Source organism: Mobula birostris, chromosome 8, assembly GCF_030028105.1.
Source record: "Mobula birostris isolate sMobBir1 chromosome 8, sMobBir1.hap1, whole genome shotgun sequence".
Classification (NCBI taxonomy): Eukaryota; Metazoa; Chordata; class Chondrichthyes; order Myliobatiformes; family Myliobatidae; genus Mobula; species Mobula birostris.
The window spans coordinates 75,989,570-76,005,611 of NC_092377.1; the positions used below are offsets into that span (position 1 = coordinate 75,989,570).

The window sequence follows — 16,042 nt, forward strand, 5'->3', positions numbered from 1 at the left end:
TTCCTCCAGCATTTTGTGTGAGTTGCTTGGATTTCCAGAATCTGCAGATTTTTTCTTGTTTGTGAGAGGAACTCAGCAGGTCAGGCAGCATCTATGGAGGGAAATGGACAGCCAATTTTTCAGGTTGAGACATTTCCTCAGGACTGGAAAGAAAGAAGTTAGCCAGCATAAAAAAGGTGGGAAAACAGGTGGAGCAAGAGCTGGTGGGTGGACGCACAAAGCTCTGGAGGAACTCTGTAACTGTTTATATTTGCCCATCTTTCTTGCCTACAAGTATTGACGCCTAAAGAAGCTGAATGGATAACTCCTGCTCCAAATTTCTATGTTCCTATTTCTTGTGAGTCTGGAAAGACTGACTATCACAAGAGGGTGGTCAGATCCCAGTTTCTCAAGTACATACCGTACAACTGAGTTCCTCCAAGCGGCACTGCTGCTCCGTTGAAGTATATTGTTCCACAGCACCCCCAGCAGGAATTCATGGGTACTACCAGCTTAACGTGCAGTAAGGCCATCTAATTGAGCAATTTAGCATTTTCTTAACTAAAACTGTTAAGCACTGTGAATTATTGCCCTTGGAGATAGAATCCTTCAAATGAACACAGATAAAATAAATGGGCCAAGCTTCCTGGTGTTAAATAAATATTCTTATCCATATATTGAGGTAAAACTATGAATATACCAGCTTTACGGCTTTTTTAATCATCCTTGAACTTAATCACTCAATGGGGTGGAGAAGAAGTCTTCGCTGTCAAGATGACAGTTTCCTCTGTTTATTCTTTCCCCCTTCATTATCATTCTTCGTAAACCTTCTATTTTTAAAGCAAATTTTAGATTATCTGATTTAATACTCATGATATGGTTCAGAGTCCTATTTTGTTTGTCAGTCATTCCATGAAGCAGGTTAGAGTGGGACACTACTTTAATGTCAATTTATTAGTAAGATTTGTTAAGGATAAGTTAGATCAGAACGACGTTACGTGAACAAGATACATCTTATGGACTTGGAGTCAAAGAGAGATATGGCAACGATAAAAGTTATTTTGGGCCCCAATGTCTATGCTGACCATTTTCAGCCAATTTGCACAAATCCTCCTTTGTGGCCAACAAAGATATAAAAATCTCAACCAGAGTTCTTTCCTGGGGATTTATCCACTCTGAAGTTCACCGAGGTATCAAATTCCTCTCCTTATTTTATGGAGACATACTAGAATTTCACTTTCCATTTTGCTAACTTCTCCAGCTATGAAGTCCATTTCTTTGATAAATACCACTGAAAAATAGTTATCCAGGATCTCGCTGGCTCCTTGTAGACTGCCTGTTATTCCTAACGGGTCCTACTCTTTTCCCAGTTATTCGTTTGTCCAAATATACTTATGAAACACCTTAATCATATCTATCAGATATTTTGTGACTACTCTTTGCCTTCCTAATTTCTAAACATCTATATATTTTTTATATTCTATGGGCCTCCCCTACCTTAAGTTTCCTACACCTGCCATATGATTCCTTTCCTCTCTTTATCCAATCCTCATCACTTAGGGTTTCCTACATCTGTTAACGTTGGCTTTTGCCCTTCCAGGAACACATTGGATCTAGATTATTTATCCTTTGTACACTTCCCACTGTACAGATGTAGACTTAGCTGAAAGTAGATGGTTCCTGTTTACCTTTGCCTTACTTTAAGGAAATTGGCCTTCCCCAATTTAAGACCTTTATTCTTGCTCTATTCTTTTCTTTTTCCAAATATAAAGGTTATGGCTACTATCTCTAAAACATTCCCCTGCAGACACACTTTCCACTTGACTGACTGCATTCCCTGAAGCATATTCCTATAATGCTCTTTCTCTTTCTATGACTCCACAGCATGTAAATAGGTCCTTCAACCCAACTGCTCCATGCCGACCAAGATGCTCCATCCAAGTCCCATTTGTTAGTGTTGGGCCCGTAACCTTCTAAACCTTTCCAATCCATGCAGCTGTCCTAATATTTTTTTTAAAGTTGTTACGCCAGCCTCAATTATTTGTTCTGCAGCTTAAACCACATACATACCAACTTCTGTGTAAAAAAAAATTGTCCCTCAAGTTCCTCTTAAGTATTACCCCTCTCACAAATCTTGTTCTTGATTGCCAAACCCCAGGAAAAAGACTGAGTTCATTCACCCTATCAATGCCCTTGTGATTTTATACAACTAAAAGATCACTTCTCGGTGACCTACACTTCAACGAATAAAATCCCAGTCTGTCTTACCTCTCCCTATAAATAAATCCCTCAAATATTGCTAACATCCTTAGAAATCGTTTATGGTTTAATGACAGAAAACAGGCCATTATTGGTGATTCAACAGATCCACAAAAACTCTCCTGGACACACTCCGATCAGATTATACGACTTCCTTACCACTTACAGTAATTTACAGTGGCCAGTTAACCATTCAATCCACACGTCTGTGGCAAGAAACTGGAGCATCTGAAGGAACCCCACTTTGCCTCAGGGAAAATGTGCAAACTGCCTACAGACAACACCCAAGGTCAGGATTGAACCAGTTTCTCTGGGGCTGAAAGCTGTTGGCTTTGCCAGCTGTGCTCCAGTGCTGTTTAAAACATTCATGCCTGCGTGTTAAGGTTTTGCTGCAGACTGTATAATTCTGTCACTGTGTTCAGTAAACAAGTACACGGTCAGACTTACAGATGAAAATGTTCTCCTTTGTTCCATTCTTCTCTTGGCTCAGTGCCGATGGCTCTCAGCATCAAAGGCTGAGCTGGAATCTCAGAGAGACTAGGCCAAGGGAATAGCTGAATTAGTACCAAAAGAGGAGGCCTTTCACTGGACCTTTCCCCAATGTCTGAATTAATCTGATCTTTTGACCTTTCCCTGAAAACTTAAGCTGATACCTTAGGTAGGAGAACCTAGGACTAAGGGCAAAGTTTCATGACAAGACTTAAGTCTGAGATGAGAAGAATTCTCCCTTTCAGAGACACAAGAAACGCTGACTGTTTATTCTTCTCCAAAGATGTGCTGCCTGACCAGCTGAGTTCCTCCAGCACCTTGTGTGTGCGCATCTCTCGTTCATTGAGATTTGAAAGTCTGGAATTCTGTGTCCCAGAAGGCAGAGGATATCAGGCTGTGAAGTATGTCACATTTGGACACAAAAGGGACCAGAGGAAATGTGTCCCCTCCAATACTGATTTACTTGAAGAGCTAATCAATTAACCCCTCTCCTCTACCACTCCCTCATTATGACCCCCACCACCCTCATTACTGAAATGTTTTCTTCCCCCTTAAGACTATTACTGAATCTTGATCCACCACTCTTGAGAGGCAACACATTCCAAATTCTGACCGTTTGTGACATTACATCCCTCAAACTCCCTCTGGTTCATTTAGAAGTCGCCTTACATTTCTACCCTCACCATCAATGTTTCAGGAACTGTAATATTCTATGATTTATCTTATTATTTTGAACTCCTGTATACATCTTCTCTATAAATATAAGTTAGTTATTAACAAAGGCAAAGGGATAATTCAGAAGAAACCTCTAACCAGAGAGTGGTGAAAACGGGAAACTTGCTACAAGGAATAAATAGTAGGTGGCAATAATCAGGATCTAAGAACATAAGACATAGGAGCCGGATTTGGCCATTTGGCCCCAAGTCTGCTCCACCATTCCAACATGGCGAACAATTATCCTTCTCAAACCCATTCTCCTGCCTTCTCCACGTAACCTTTGATGCCCTGACAAATCAAGAACCCATCAACCTCTGCTTTAAACATACCCAATGACTTGGCATCCACAGCTGTCTGTGTCAATGAGTTTCACAGAAAGCTGGATAAAGCACAAGGGAGAAAAAAATAAAAAAGGATTTGTTCCCCTGTGTGCATCTGGGACCTTGGTAATAACAGCTGCAGAAGAGATTTAACAGAACAGTATCATGAATGTGGGGCATCACTGACGTAAAGATACTGAACATGTTGTTTGGGCAGAGGTGTAGAGAGTTAACTGACATGTTCAAAATAGTGGGGGAGGGTTTTGATATTGCAAATATGAATAAATTGCTTCCATTGGCAGAAAGGTTAGTACTGTACACAGTCAACATAGGTTTAAAGTGGCAAACAATGAACAGGACATATGAGGAAATATTTGATTTTGAAATGTAGAGAGCTGTGATTGTACTGCACTGTAGATTTAAAATAAATATTCACAAGGGAATTGGATTAATAAACTGTTCTACCTAAAGGCATTCAGGAGCATTATCCCATGAACTGTGTTTTCCTACAATGTTGCAAGGAAGATGTGCTGTTGCCAATTTGTGTACAACAGGATCCCAAAAATGAGAATACAATAATAACCAGCTAATAATTTACTCAAGTGATTTTGGTTTTGGAGATAAGTTTCAGCCAGGGCTAGGTACGACTCCAATGATGGAGAGTATACTTTTGGAAGGTGCAATCGTGTTCTGTAATCATTCTTTACCCAGCTTCTCCATCAACTCCACAATCCTCTAAAAGGTTCAATGAGGTGCTTCTTAGTCAATGATTAATTCAAGCAACACTTCTAGAATTGATGAGCAAACATCAGATGTTATTCCTGAGGACAAGGAAGAATAAGAGAGACAGAGAGAGCGACAGTGATGGAGAGATGAACACATAAACTGGACTTTAAGACCCTACCTTCTTGCCAGCAATGTATCCGCCAGATGCACCAAAGCTTTTGGTAAAGGTGCCCATCAATACATCAATATCTCTGGGATCAACTCCAAAATACTCAACCACACCACGGCCTGTGGGCCCCACCGCTCCTATACTGTGCGCCTCGTCCAAGTACAAGTAGGCTTTATATTTTTTCTTCAAGGCTACAATCTCTGGCAAACGCACCATCGAACCCTCCATGCTGGAATAACAAGAATAACATGCGCCAGGTCAAGGAAATACATTGTAATTGATTTTTTGAAATGTTCCCCGCTCCAATGTGATGAAGGAGAACACATTCAGAATATGGATCTCAGGCCTGATCCATCTGAATGCAGTTTTCATAACAGGTTGTTTTAAGGCTACAACTGAGTGAACATGGAGGAGGAGGAATGGGTCATTCAGACCCTCGTAGCTGCTAGGTTATTCAATATCATTGGTTGATTTTCATCAGTGTCACTTTCATGCACTAACCTCATATTGCTTAATATCAAAAAGATCTATCAATTTCTATCTTGCCTATTATTCAGTGCCTGAGGCTTCACAGTCCTCAAATTATGAACAGTCACTGTAAAAACGGAAAATGAAGGAACACTCAGATGAGGCAGCATCTGTGGAAGGGGAACAGCATTAATATTCCATGATAGCCGTATTTTGTCAGAGGACCAGACTCTACTGTTGGTAGTGACTTGCTTGAGGTTATGGGGTGGGTGAAAAAATATGTACAGGTAGTAGTACTCCCAGCAACAAAAAAAACTTGCATTTCCAAGGAGCTTTACGCTATCTCCAAGCATCCAAGAGATAAATCTGGTGTAATTCTTGCTGTAAAGTTTGAGGGTTTGTAGCCAGTTATGTGCAGGAAGATCCCACAAAATCTACACCAACATGTTTCAATCTGCTTCAGGTACTTTGCTTAAAAGTTTAATTCTTAGCCAGGACATCAGGGTGAACTGCCACCCACTTCTTTGTAATAAGTCATGGGATATTTTTCTCCATTCCTGATATTTCATTGAAGTGCCTGGATCATGTCCTTGTCTTTCCAATGAGGGTCTCAAATGCACAGCATTCCGACTGTAAAAATGGTGCTCTGCTAACACCTCACCATTACCGAGGTCACACTTGTCCCTCCTCCTGACCTGAGGGTCAGTGTGCAGCTGAGGTCACCAGTTAAAAAAAATATGCTGTGTATGCTGTGTATGTGGCTCGGTTACACAACAGAACTATAAATAAAAACGCTAGAGACTGGAGCTAAGTTAACAGGGCTTTTTACTTATGGAACCCGAACTGAACACACACATACAGATCAACATGCGCATAATAGCGCATGCTCAATAACGTGTTACTATGACATAAAATAGTCCCATATTATACAGTAGGCTGATAATTTTAAATAAATCAATGGACTTCTACTTTGTATTACCAGCATTTTCTGTTTATATTTCAGAAAAAGTTCAGGGCTTAAATATACTTACAAAGAAGTGAACAGATAGAAACTGACAGAATGAATGGAGAGAGAAAAAAAGGTGGGTAAGAGAAAAATGAATGGGGGATTTACAAAGAGTTGTATTTATTCAGTTATTTTTAATTCAAGATGAGGTTTCCCTTCTTTTAAACACATTGCAGCCATAATACTGATCACGACAGGATTAGAAACCCAACGGCTTGGTCTGAAAGGTATCTGTTAGTTAGCTGATCAAAGGAGGAAAGAGAGAGATGGATGGAAGGGGAGAAGGAGTTTAGTACGCAGGTATGCTGATAGCATGGCAGCTAAGATCAGGGGTGCACAAGAGGTGAGACATGGACCAATGAGGATGTTTTGTGGTAATGCAAGACTGCAGGCGGTTATGGAGAATGAAGAGACTACTTGAAAACAAGCACTGTGCCCTACCTGTAAACTCCTTCCACGAGAATTAGGATTTTCTTCCAGGGCCTCCGGGTTCGGGGCTGCCCACTGATCACTGCATCTCGTAGCAGCTTCTCCAGGCTCTGCATATCTGTGGAGCACACACACTAACTCAAAAAATGCTATGCAGAAGTAGTTCTGGTGAGTTTCTAACTATATAAAAAAGGAAAAATTGCATCAAAAATGCATTTTCATTATACCTTATTATAGAATAAAAGGAATTGGAATTTGATATTGAGGGAGGGGATTAGTTTCCGTATGGAGACTGGTTGATATACTTACCATATTACTACTTTCCCTCCAGTCTAACCCTGACACATACGTGGGGACAACAAAAACAGAGGACCAGAAAGGAGATGTTAAGGAGGAGGACAGAGAAGTTGAGAGGCAGAGTAGTTTAGGAAGAGATTTACCAGAGCTTAGAGTTTTAGCAACAGAAGTCACAGCATAAATGACATTTGGGAACAATCACAAGGCCAAAATTGGAAAAGTGCAGGAATCTTATAGAGATGTATGGTTCAGAGAGATTACACACAAGGGTGTACAGGGATTTTAAAATGAAGATTGTAATCTTAAAACTAGGAGGTCCCTAAACCAAGGAGTGAGGTTGAATCATAGAGTGGATGGTAAGAGTTGGGGCATGGGTAGTCGACGTTTCGGGCTGAGACCCTTCGTCTGAAAGAAGTTCTTTGTTAGTCCTGACAAAGGGTCTCGGCCCAAAACGTCGACTGTACCTCTTCCTAGAGATGCTGCCTGGCCTGCTGCGTTCACCAGCAACTTTGATAATACAAAGGAAAGTCATGTCAATGGAACATGTAAATAAATAAGGATGGGATAGAGGTGGTTTAACTGGGAATAGTGATATCATTACACACAGCCAACATCCAAGAAAATGAGGGCTATGTTTTGCAATAAGCCACCTTGGACAATGAAGTGATGTTCAAATTGTTATTTTACACTCTTCCAATGTAGGTCAAGGACCCAGATTTCATACTGGGAAGGGATGGAGAATCAAGCACTCAAGTAATATATCAATCTATAGAGTCTGTGAACGTTGAGACACTGAGCTGGAAATCAAAGTTCAAACTAAATTTATTATCAAAGTACGTATATGTCACCATATACATCCCTGAGATTCATTTTCTTGAGGGCATACTCAATAAATCCATAATAGTAACCATAATAGAATCAATGAAAGACTGCATCAACTTGGGTATCAACCAGTCTACAAAAGACAACAAACTGCAAATACAAAAAGAAAGAAATAATAATAATAACAATAATAATAAAAAACACATAATAAATAAATAAATAAATAACGAGTCTTTGAAAGGGAGTTCACAGGTTGTTTAAACATTTCAGTGATGGGACAAGTGAAGCTGAGAGTGAAGTTATCCCCTTTGATTCAAGAGTCTGATGGTTTAGAGGTAATAATTTTTCCTGAACCGAGTGCAGCGAGTCCTGAGGCTCCTCTTCCTGATGGCAGCAGTGAGAACAGAGCATAGGTGGTGGGGGTCCCTTATGATTAATGCTGCTTTCCTGTGACAATGCTCTGTGGAGATGTGCTCAACATGGGGCGGGCTTTACCCGTGATGGCAATATATACTTCTCTTTCTCAAACCCCAATTTCCATTAATATTTATATTTTACTCCACCTGTTGCTGCAAAAAGGTTGGTTTGATTCTTGAGCTGGAAACTGCTCTGAAGCAACTCCAGAGCCAGTTCTGGTGCAGTTGTTCCATTTGGCCTATATCATGTTCCAGGTTCCCAATTACATTACCATAATCGTCTTTCTCAGCAAAGCTTGGGCAGAATCTGAAGGAACAATGTAAATAAGGTGCTCCTTGGGGTTGATGGAGTTTAGTCTGACAATCTCCTGTTGAAGGTGTGTGAGACAGGGAAGCCGTGCAAGTAACTGACACCCAAGCAACACACACAGAAAATGCTGGAGGAACTCAGCAGGCCGGGCAGCATCTATGCAAAAGAGTAAACAGTCCACGTTTTGGGCTGAGACCCTTCAACAGGACTTGACTTGTGGCACTGCTTTGAATGCAGGCACAGAAAGAACAGGATTAAGAATCTTACAGGGCAGGAAGAAGGCATTCAGCCTAAGTGAGTCCTGCAATGTTGGGACTGTCTTCTTTTCGATGGGATTTATCCAAAATCAGCTAATTAAGCCAAGCTGAAATTATAAAAGTATCTGGGAAAAACAGCAGTAACCATAAATGTTCTTCATGGTTGTAAACCCTTATTTAAAAAGATGAAGCAATTTTCCTTTTCTGTAGTGGGCCAGCAGACTTCCTCACATGGTGGTGAAAGCAGAACTTTGAATATTTTCAAGTCAGAGTTAGAAAGCTTTGCGATAAGATTTCTGTGGGCAGACTGGAATGCAGTGTTGAATGTAAATCAGATTACAATCCGTTTTACAAAGCAAAGGGACGGCTCTAAGGAACGGCTCTAAGGAACGTAAAGTCACAGAGTCAGAGCACTACAGCACAGAAAAAGGTCCTTCGGCCCATCTGGCCTGTGCTGAACTGTTATTCTGCCTAGTTCCATTGACCCACACCTGGACCATATCCCTCCACATCCCTCACATACATGTGCTTATCCAAATTTCTGCTAAGTGTTGAAATTGAACTCTCATCCACCAATTCGGCTCGCAGCCTGTTCCACACTCCCTTCGGGTCCCCTTTAAATATTTCACCTTTCAGCTTCTACCTCCAGATAGTCTTTTCGAACCTCAGTGTGGGTGGGGGGGCTGTTTACATGAATCCTGTGCTCCAGGGAATAAAATCCTAACCTATTCAACCTTTCCCTATAACTCAGGTCTTCATATCCTGACCACGTCTTTGTAAATTTTCCCTGTACCCTTTCATTTTTATTGAAAACTTTCCTGGAGGTAGATGACCAGAACATGGTGACAATAATTCAAGATGCCATGAACTTGTGAAAGGAATTTAACCATACTAGTGAAAACTGAGGAATTTCGTTTTCTCTCTCTTGGAATGAGCAGACAAAATCTTTCACAACAGTACTTTGGAAAAATAGGACAGGGGCTGAAAATTCAATAGTAAACAGAATATGCTGGAAATTGTAATCTCGATAGGCACTCTGGATAGCAGTGCAATAAATTCAATGTTACAATTAATGACCTTTCATCTGAACCAGAAATTGTTAGAGATGTAACAAGTTGTGACCAAGTACAGAGGGGAGGGAACAGGTGGGGAGGAAATCCGGTAAGGTGTGGTTGAGTTGGAGGGTAAGAACAAAAGACCATAAAACATTGGAGAGCAGAATTAATCCATTCGGTTCATCGAGTCTGCTCTGCTGTGTGATCATAGCTGATCAATTATCCCCCTCAAACCCATTCACCTGCCTTCTCTCTGTAACCCTTAACTCCCTTAGTAATAAAGAATCTATCAACCTCTGCTTTAAATATACCCAATGACTTGGCCTCCCCAGCCATCCGTGGCAATTAATTCTGTAGCTTGGTCAGCCACTGGCTACAGAAATTCCTCCTTGTCTCAGTTCCAAAGGGAATGCTTTTGATCAGGCCGAAGTTGAGATTGGTTAACTGAGAGGAAGGTGGAAGCAGCGCATGTCGAAAACAGGGTACCTTCGAGATAAATAAACTAAACGAGCTGGAAATGGATGCCGGAGAACCAGAATTTGCTCCTGAAAATGAACAGGAGCAATGTCCTCAGTGTGAATCTTTTGGAATCTGATGGTGGGTCTGGAGGGATCTCTGACTGCAGCCACTTGTCAGCCGGAGGCAGACTCTGCCTTCTCTTCACACTGAAATCTCTTCAGTCAGACATGACTAAACATCTTTGCACTCAGTCCACATTTGAATCAAATCTGATTAGACACTTTTCCCCCCAAAGGAGGACTGGAAGAGTGGATTATATACACCAGCTTTCTTCCCCTCCGCCACACAGTCAGAAAACAGATCCTCACCCCGTGTGGGTTAAGGATTCCTATGCTCCTTGTGCCAGTGTGGCTCATCTGGTAACACTCTTGTCCCTTTGCTCCTCATTTAGGTTACCCTTTCAGCATCTCCCAAATCCACAACCTCTGCCAAGTTGCAGAAGGGAAACAGGCACAAGAGACCAGCACTGACAGGTTCCTCTCAGAACTGCACTGCTGACTTGCAGGTAAGATGGTGATACTTCATCGCTCCAGGTTTCACATCCTGCAACACCCAGCCCAACAGTACTGTGGGAGTAGCTTCACCAGAAGGACTGAAGTGGTTCACGATGAGGGCTCACCACCATCTTCCTAGGCCCTTCACCAGAAGGACTGAAGTGATTCGGTAGTTATTACCCTATAGCCATCAGGCTCCTCAGGATGCTCTTCATTAACTACAGTTCTGTATTCCCTCAAAACTAATCAATAAGCCCCAAGACCTAGGCCTCAACAGCTTCTTGTGTAACTGGATCCTTGCTTTCCTCACTTGCAGACCCTGGTCAGTTTGGATTGGCAACATCACCTCCTCCACAGTCACCATCAGCATAAGTGCACCACAAGGTTGTGTGCTTAGCACTCCACCCCGGCTCTACTCACTTTATACTTACGACCGTGAGGCTAAGCACAGCTTCCACTGTCACTGGCCAAATCAATGATGGCGATGAATGAGCATACAGGAGAGAGACTGAAAACCTGGCTGAGTGGTACCACAACAACAACCTCTCACTCAATGTCAGCAAAACCAAAGAGCTGATTATTGACCACAGGAGGAGACAGAAATCCATGAGACAATTCCCATCAGGGGAACAGAGGTGGAGAAGGTTAGCAACTTTAAATTCCTCGGTGCTATATACTGTGAATGCCCATAAGAAAATGAATCTCAGGATTGTATATGGTGACATATATGTACTTTGATAATAAGAACATAAGAATGTAAGAAATAGGAACAGGAGTAGGCTATCTGGCCTGTCGAGCCTGCTCCTCCATCCAATAAGATCATGGCTGATCTGACCATGGACGCATCTCCAGCTGCTCGCCTTTTCCCCATAACCCTTTGATCTTCTCAAGAGTAACTGGGGATATGCAATAGATGCTGACCTTGCTGGTGGTATACAAATCTCAGAAATGACTAACAATCCTTCTGTCGCTTACTACTTCATACATTTATCTAGCTTCCACTTAAATTGATGGCATCCAACTGTTTCTGCAGAAAGGGCTGTATTTGCAATCCACATAATTTCCAAGGACCACTCGCACAACAGAAGGATTTTACTAACTGCACGGAATAAAATATTAATATTCCTAGTCACGTTTTACTGGCACCTTTGCTGCTCCACTAACGGTCTTCTCGCTGCTTTGCTCTCCAAGCCATGGATCTCCTTTTCACCTTCATCTCCACCCGCAGCACACACTTGTTTCTGAATCTGCATACGGACTTGGATTGGGGCTCAGGCCCTTAAAATCAGACTGGGCCCGATATGATTCCTGATCAAAAGCCCAGTATTGAGAAGGGTCTAAGTCCAGTGCTCTGGGTAAAGAAATTTATCCAAAATTCTCCAAAGAATTTATTAAAGTCTAATGTTCATGGCATGGATGAAGAAACGCTTTTCCCTTCTTAATCCAGAAAATAGCTTTTCACTTTCGGTATATTCGAGGCTACAATCTTTTGGAACTAAGAGAATAAGGGATACTGGGATAAGGTTAGAAAGTAGAATTGTGTTAGTTCACCTACCATCTTATTGTACAGTCGAGCTGTCTCAACAGGCCCCAACCCTTTTCTGCTCACTTCATTTCACCTAGCCTGGAAGAGCAGGATGAGCCTGGCTTCAGACACCTCTTCAGTGTTGCTCTTCAACACAGCAGCTGGTGTCCTTGGTTGCAGAAAGGGACTGGTTCCACACCCACAGATCAACAAAACACTCCTTTTCTCCTCTAGGGTATCTGAATTCCAGAAACAGCGAGATCTATAAATGCCTCACCCTATTCATTAAATAGTTTACTGTTGCAATCACCTAACCATCCCACTTACAACTAGTTCTGCTGCATTCCTACTTGCTATAATGACTGATCTTGGCAACCTTTCTTGGCCATGTGATATTTTGCATACTATTGCTCACAATTTCAAAGGGAATCTCAGAATTTGTATATGGTGACATGCATGTACTTTGATAATAAATTTACTTTGAACTTTGAAAGCAAGAGTACTTCGAGTTGTGGGGTTGGGCATGATTGTACGTTAGGAAGGACAGTGTCGCTAGATGTTAAGCTAGTATAGATTGCAAGTTTGAGAGTGGTGCACGAATAGGACCTGGTCTGAGAAAGAACATAAGAATTTGTGTTTTGGAGAAGTTGAAAGAGAGAGAAAGCCAGAGCACTGGAATAATGAAGCTTATAAGTGTACAGTGAGTAAAGCAGGGGGCCAAGCACACAGCCTTGTGGTGCACCTGTGCTGATGAAGATCATGGAGGAGATGTTGTTGTCAATCCGAATGGACTGGGGCCTGCAAGTGTGAAAACTGACGATCCAATTGCTTGAAGCTTATTGATTAGTTTTGAGGGGTTGATGGTATTGAATGCTGAGCTATAGTCGATAAAGAGCATCCTGATGTATGCACCTTTGCTGTCCAGATGCTCCAGGGTTGGGTGATGAGCCAATGAGGTGGCATCTGCTGTGGACCTGTTGCTCTAGTAGGAGTGGATCCAGGCAGGAGTTAATATGTTCCATCACTGGCGTCTCAAAACACTTCATCACTGTGGACGTTAGTGCTAATTGGATGACAGTCATTGGGGCAGGTTATCGTACTCTTCTTAGATACTGGTCTAATTGTAGCCTGTTTGAAGCAGGTGGGTACCTCAGACTGCCAAACTGAGAGGTTAAAGATCTCAGTGAACTCTCCAGTCAGTTGATTAGCACATGTTTTTAGTACTTGGCCAGTTACCCCGTATCGGCCAGATGCTTTTCATGATTTCCTCCAATTCGGGCATTTGTCGAGCCCATCCTTTCATGTGATTCAATGAAGGATTCCACAATGACTCAGAGATGTGTTTCTGAACCTGCACATATGCAGGGACTGACTGTGTGACAGCAATTTGTCAACTGAATTTTGGGTGATCTTGATTCTGGACAGGAACAAACATTGAATGGTTTATGACACACCAGTGAGGAGCCAGTTGGGAAATGGGGTGCAGTACCAGCCTCCCCTCTATGGACTCTGACTACACCTCACGCTGCCTCAGTAAAGTAGACAGCATAATCAAAGAGTCCACCCACCTAGGACATTCTCTCGTCTCCATCCATTGGGCAGACGATAAAGGCCTGAAAGCATGTACCCCCTGCTTCAAGGACAACTTCTACTCTGCTATTATAAGACTACTGAATGATTCCCTGGTATGCTTAGATGGACTCTTGACCTCACAATTTACAATGTTGTTTGTGATCTTGCACTTTATTGTCTACTGCACTGCACTTTCTCTGCGGCTGTTACACTTTATTCTGCATTCTGTTACTGTTTTACTTTATACTACCTAATGGCACTGTTATGATGTACAAACAGTACGGAAGACAAGCTTTTCACTGACAATAATAAACAAAATCCAATTTTAATGAGTGTGAAGAGGATTGGTTTGATGGCACATTCTGGCTTGATTCCAGTCCTCACTGCAACTGGACCAATCACCACCACCACAAATGTCTACCACCACTTCTGTGTGCAAGTTTTGATTGTTACACAAGTAAAACATGTTGTATAAAAATTACAGATGCTGCATCACTGTAAGGCACAGAGACTGGACTGCGGCGGAGAGGAGGGCTCTATAACAGGTAGTTAGAACTGCCCAATGTACCACTGACTCCAACCTACCTACCCTCAAGGACATATGTACAGAAAAGTGTTGGAAAAATGCCAGCAATATCATGAAGGATTCCACCTACCCTGCTCATGGACTGTTTGTCCCACCAAAAAGGAGGCTACACAGCATCCACACTATAGGACAACAAGACTCAAAAACAGTTATTACCCCAAAACTGTCAAACTGATCAACACCTCCACCCATTAACCCACCCCATGTTTCATATGCCCTGGTTCTACATATAAGAGTTTCTGTTGCCAAGAGTCACTTTGTCAATTTATCAGAGTCACCTTCTGTTCAGACACTCCTGCACTGAGAAACTTTATGTTTATACAGACTATGTACAGCATATAAACTAATCTTATGTATATGTGGCCACACTCAACAGTTACTTGTACATTGTGTTTTATAAAGGTTGCTTTTATATTCATACTTAGTGTTTTTTATGCTGCATTGCATCTGGAGTGATAATCATTTCAGTCTCATTTACACTCGTGCACTGAAGAAAGACAATAAGCAATCTTGAATCTTGACAAAGGAACCAGTCTGCCTGATAAGTAAAAGGACGAGGGCCAGGAAACATTCCCCTTAATGATGCCAATGTGTAGCACCATGGGGTGTTCAAGTTGCTCTGCTACCATAAAAAGAAGAAGGTCTTGCATTTCTACGGCACCCTCTGCAACCTCCAGATTTACAAGAGATTTGCTGCCAACAAAACACTCCTGAAGTCATTATGGCATTGCAAGGAACAGAGCAGCCAAATGACAACTACCACACCCAATGGAACCATGATAACATTTAGTTTTAACGAAATGCAGTTCTTTGCGGCATGCACTGGAATAATATCTCTCTTTGCAATTAGTGTACAGGATTTTTGTTATGTATCTGAGAGAGATGTCAGTTTAGTACCCTGAAAGTCTAGTATCTTGAAAGTTAGCACCTTCCAACATTGATGCAGTCCCACAGTACTGCACTGTATCGTCTGTCCAAAGTTGTTCACAGCAAACAAGTCAATAGTCTTCTGACACAGAGGCAAAGAGTGCCAATAATGTGTGTGTACATATACACACACACACAATAATACACCAAAGGTGCAAAGGTACAATTTAATGTCAGAGAAATGTATACAATATACATCCTGAAATGTGAAAAGTCACAAATTAAAAAAACAATGGTGGTCACACAGGCCAGTAGGTTTTTACGCTGACAGAGGAGCAACAAGAAACTACATGTATGTTTCCAGACAAGTCCTAGCTTAGAGGATTCCAGGCATTCTGGATAATCACTAGGTAAGAAAATACAACACAAAAGCTGCAGAAATTAATAACCACCAAAATTCCTGAAATATTAATCTAACAAAGTTCATGTAATTTAAAGAACAGCTTTTGAGATAAATAAAATGTTTTAAAATATATTAAAAATGACAATAAAGGGAGGATGACGCAACTTTGGGTGACAAGGGAAGTCAAAGACAGCATAAAAGCAAAAATGAGGGCATATAATATAGCAAAAATTAGTGGGAAGTTAGAGGATTGGGAAGCTTTTAAAAACCAACAGGAGGCAACTGAAACAAAAACATGAGAGTAAAGATAAAATATGAAGGTAAGCTAGCCAAAACTATCAAAGAGAATACCAAATG

At 41.5% G+C, this 16,042-nt stretch overlaps 1 protein-coding gene across 1 annotated transcript in view; it reads right to left on the reverse strand.

The window, feature by feature from the left end:
* The window catches only part of sptlc3 (serine palmitoyltransferase, long chain base subunit 3), a 124,232-nt gene that overhangs the window by 8,959 nt on the left and 99,231 nt on the right, over positions 1–16,042 (reverse strand). The window contains exons 7-8 of the mRNA XM_072265484.1: positions 6,575–6,680; positions 4,669–4,888 (exon numbers count right to left, since the gene is read on the reverse strand). Coding sequence (XP_072121585.1) covers positions 4,669–4,888; positions 6,575–6,680 — 326 coding nt within the window. The remainder of the gene's footprint in view (positions 1–4,668; positions 4,889–6,574; positions 6,681–16,042) is intronic.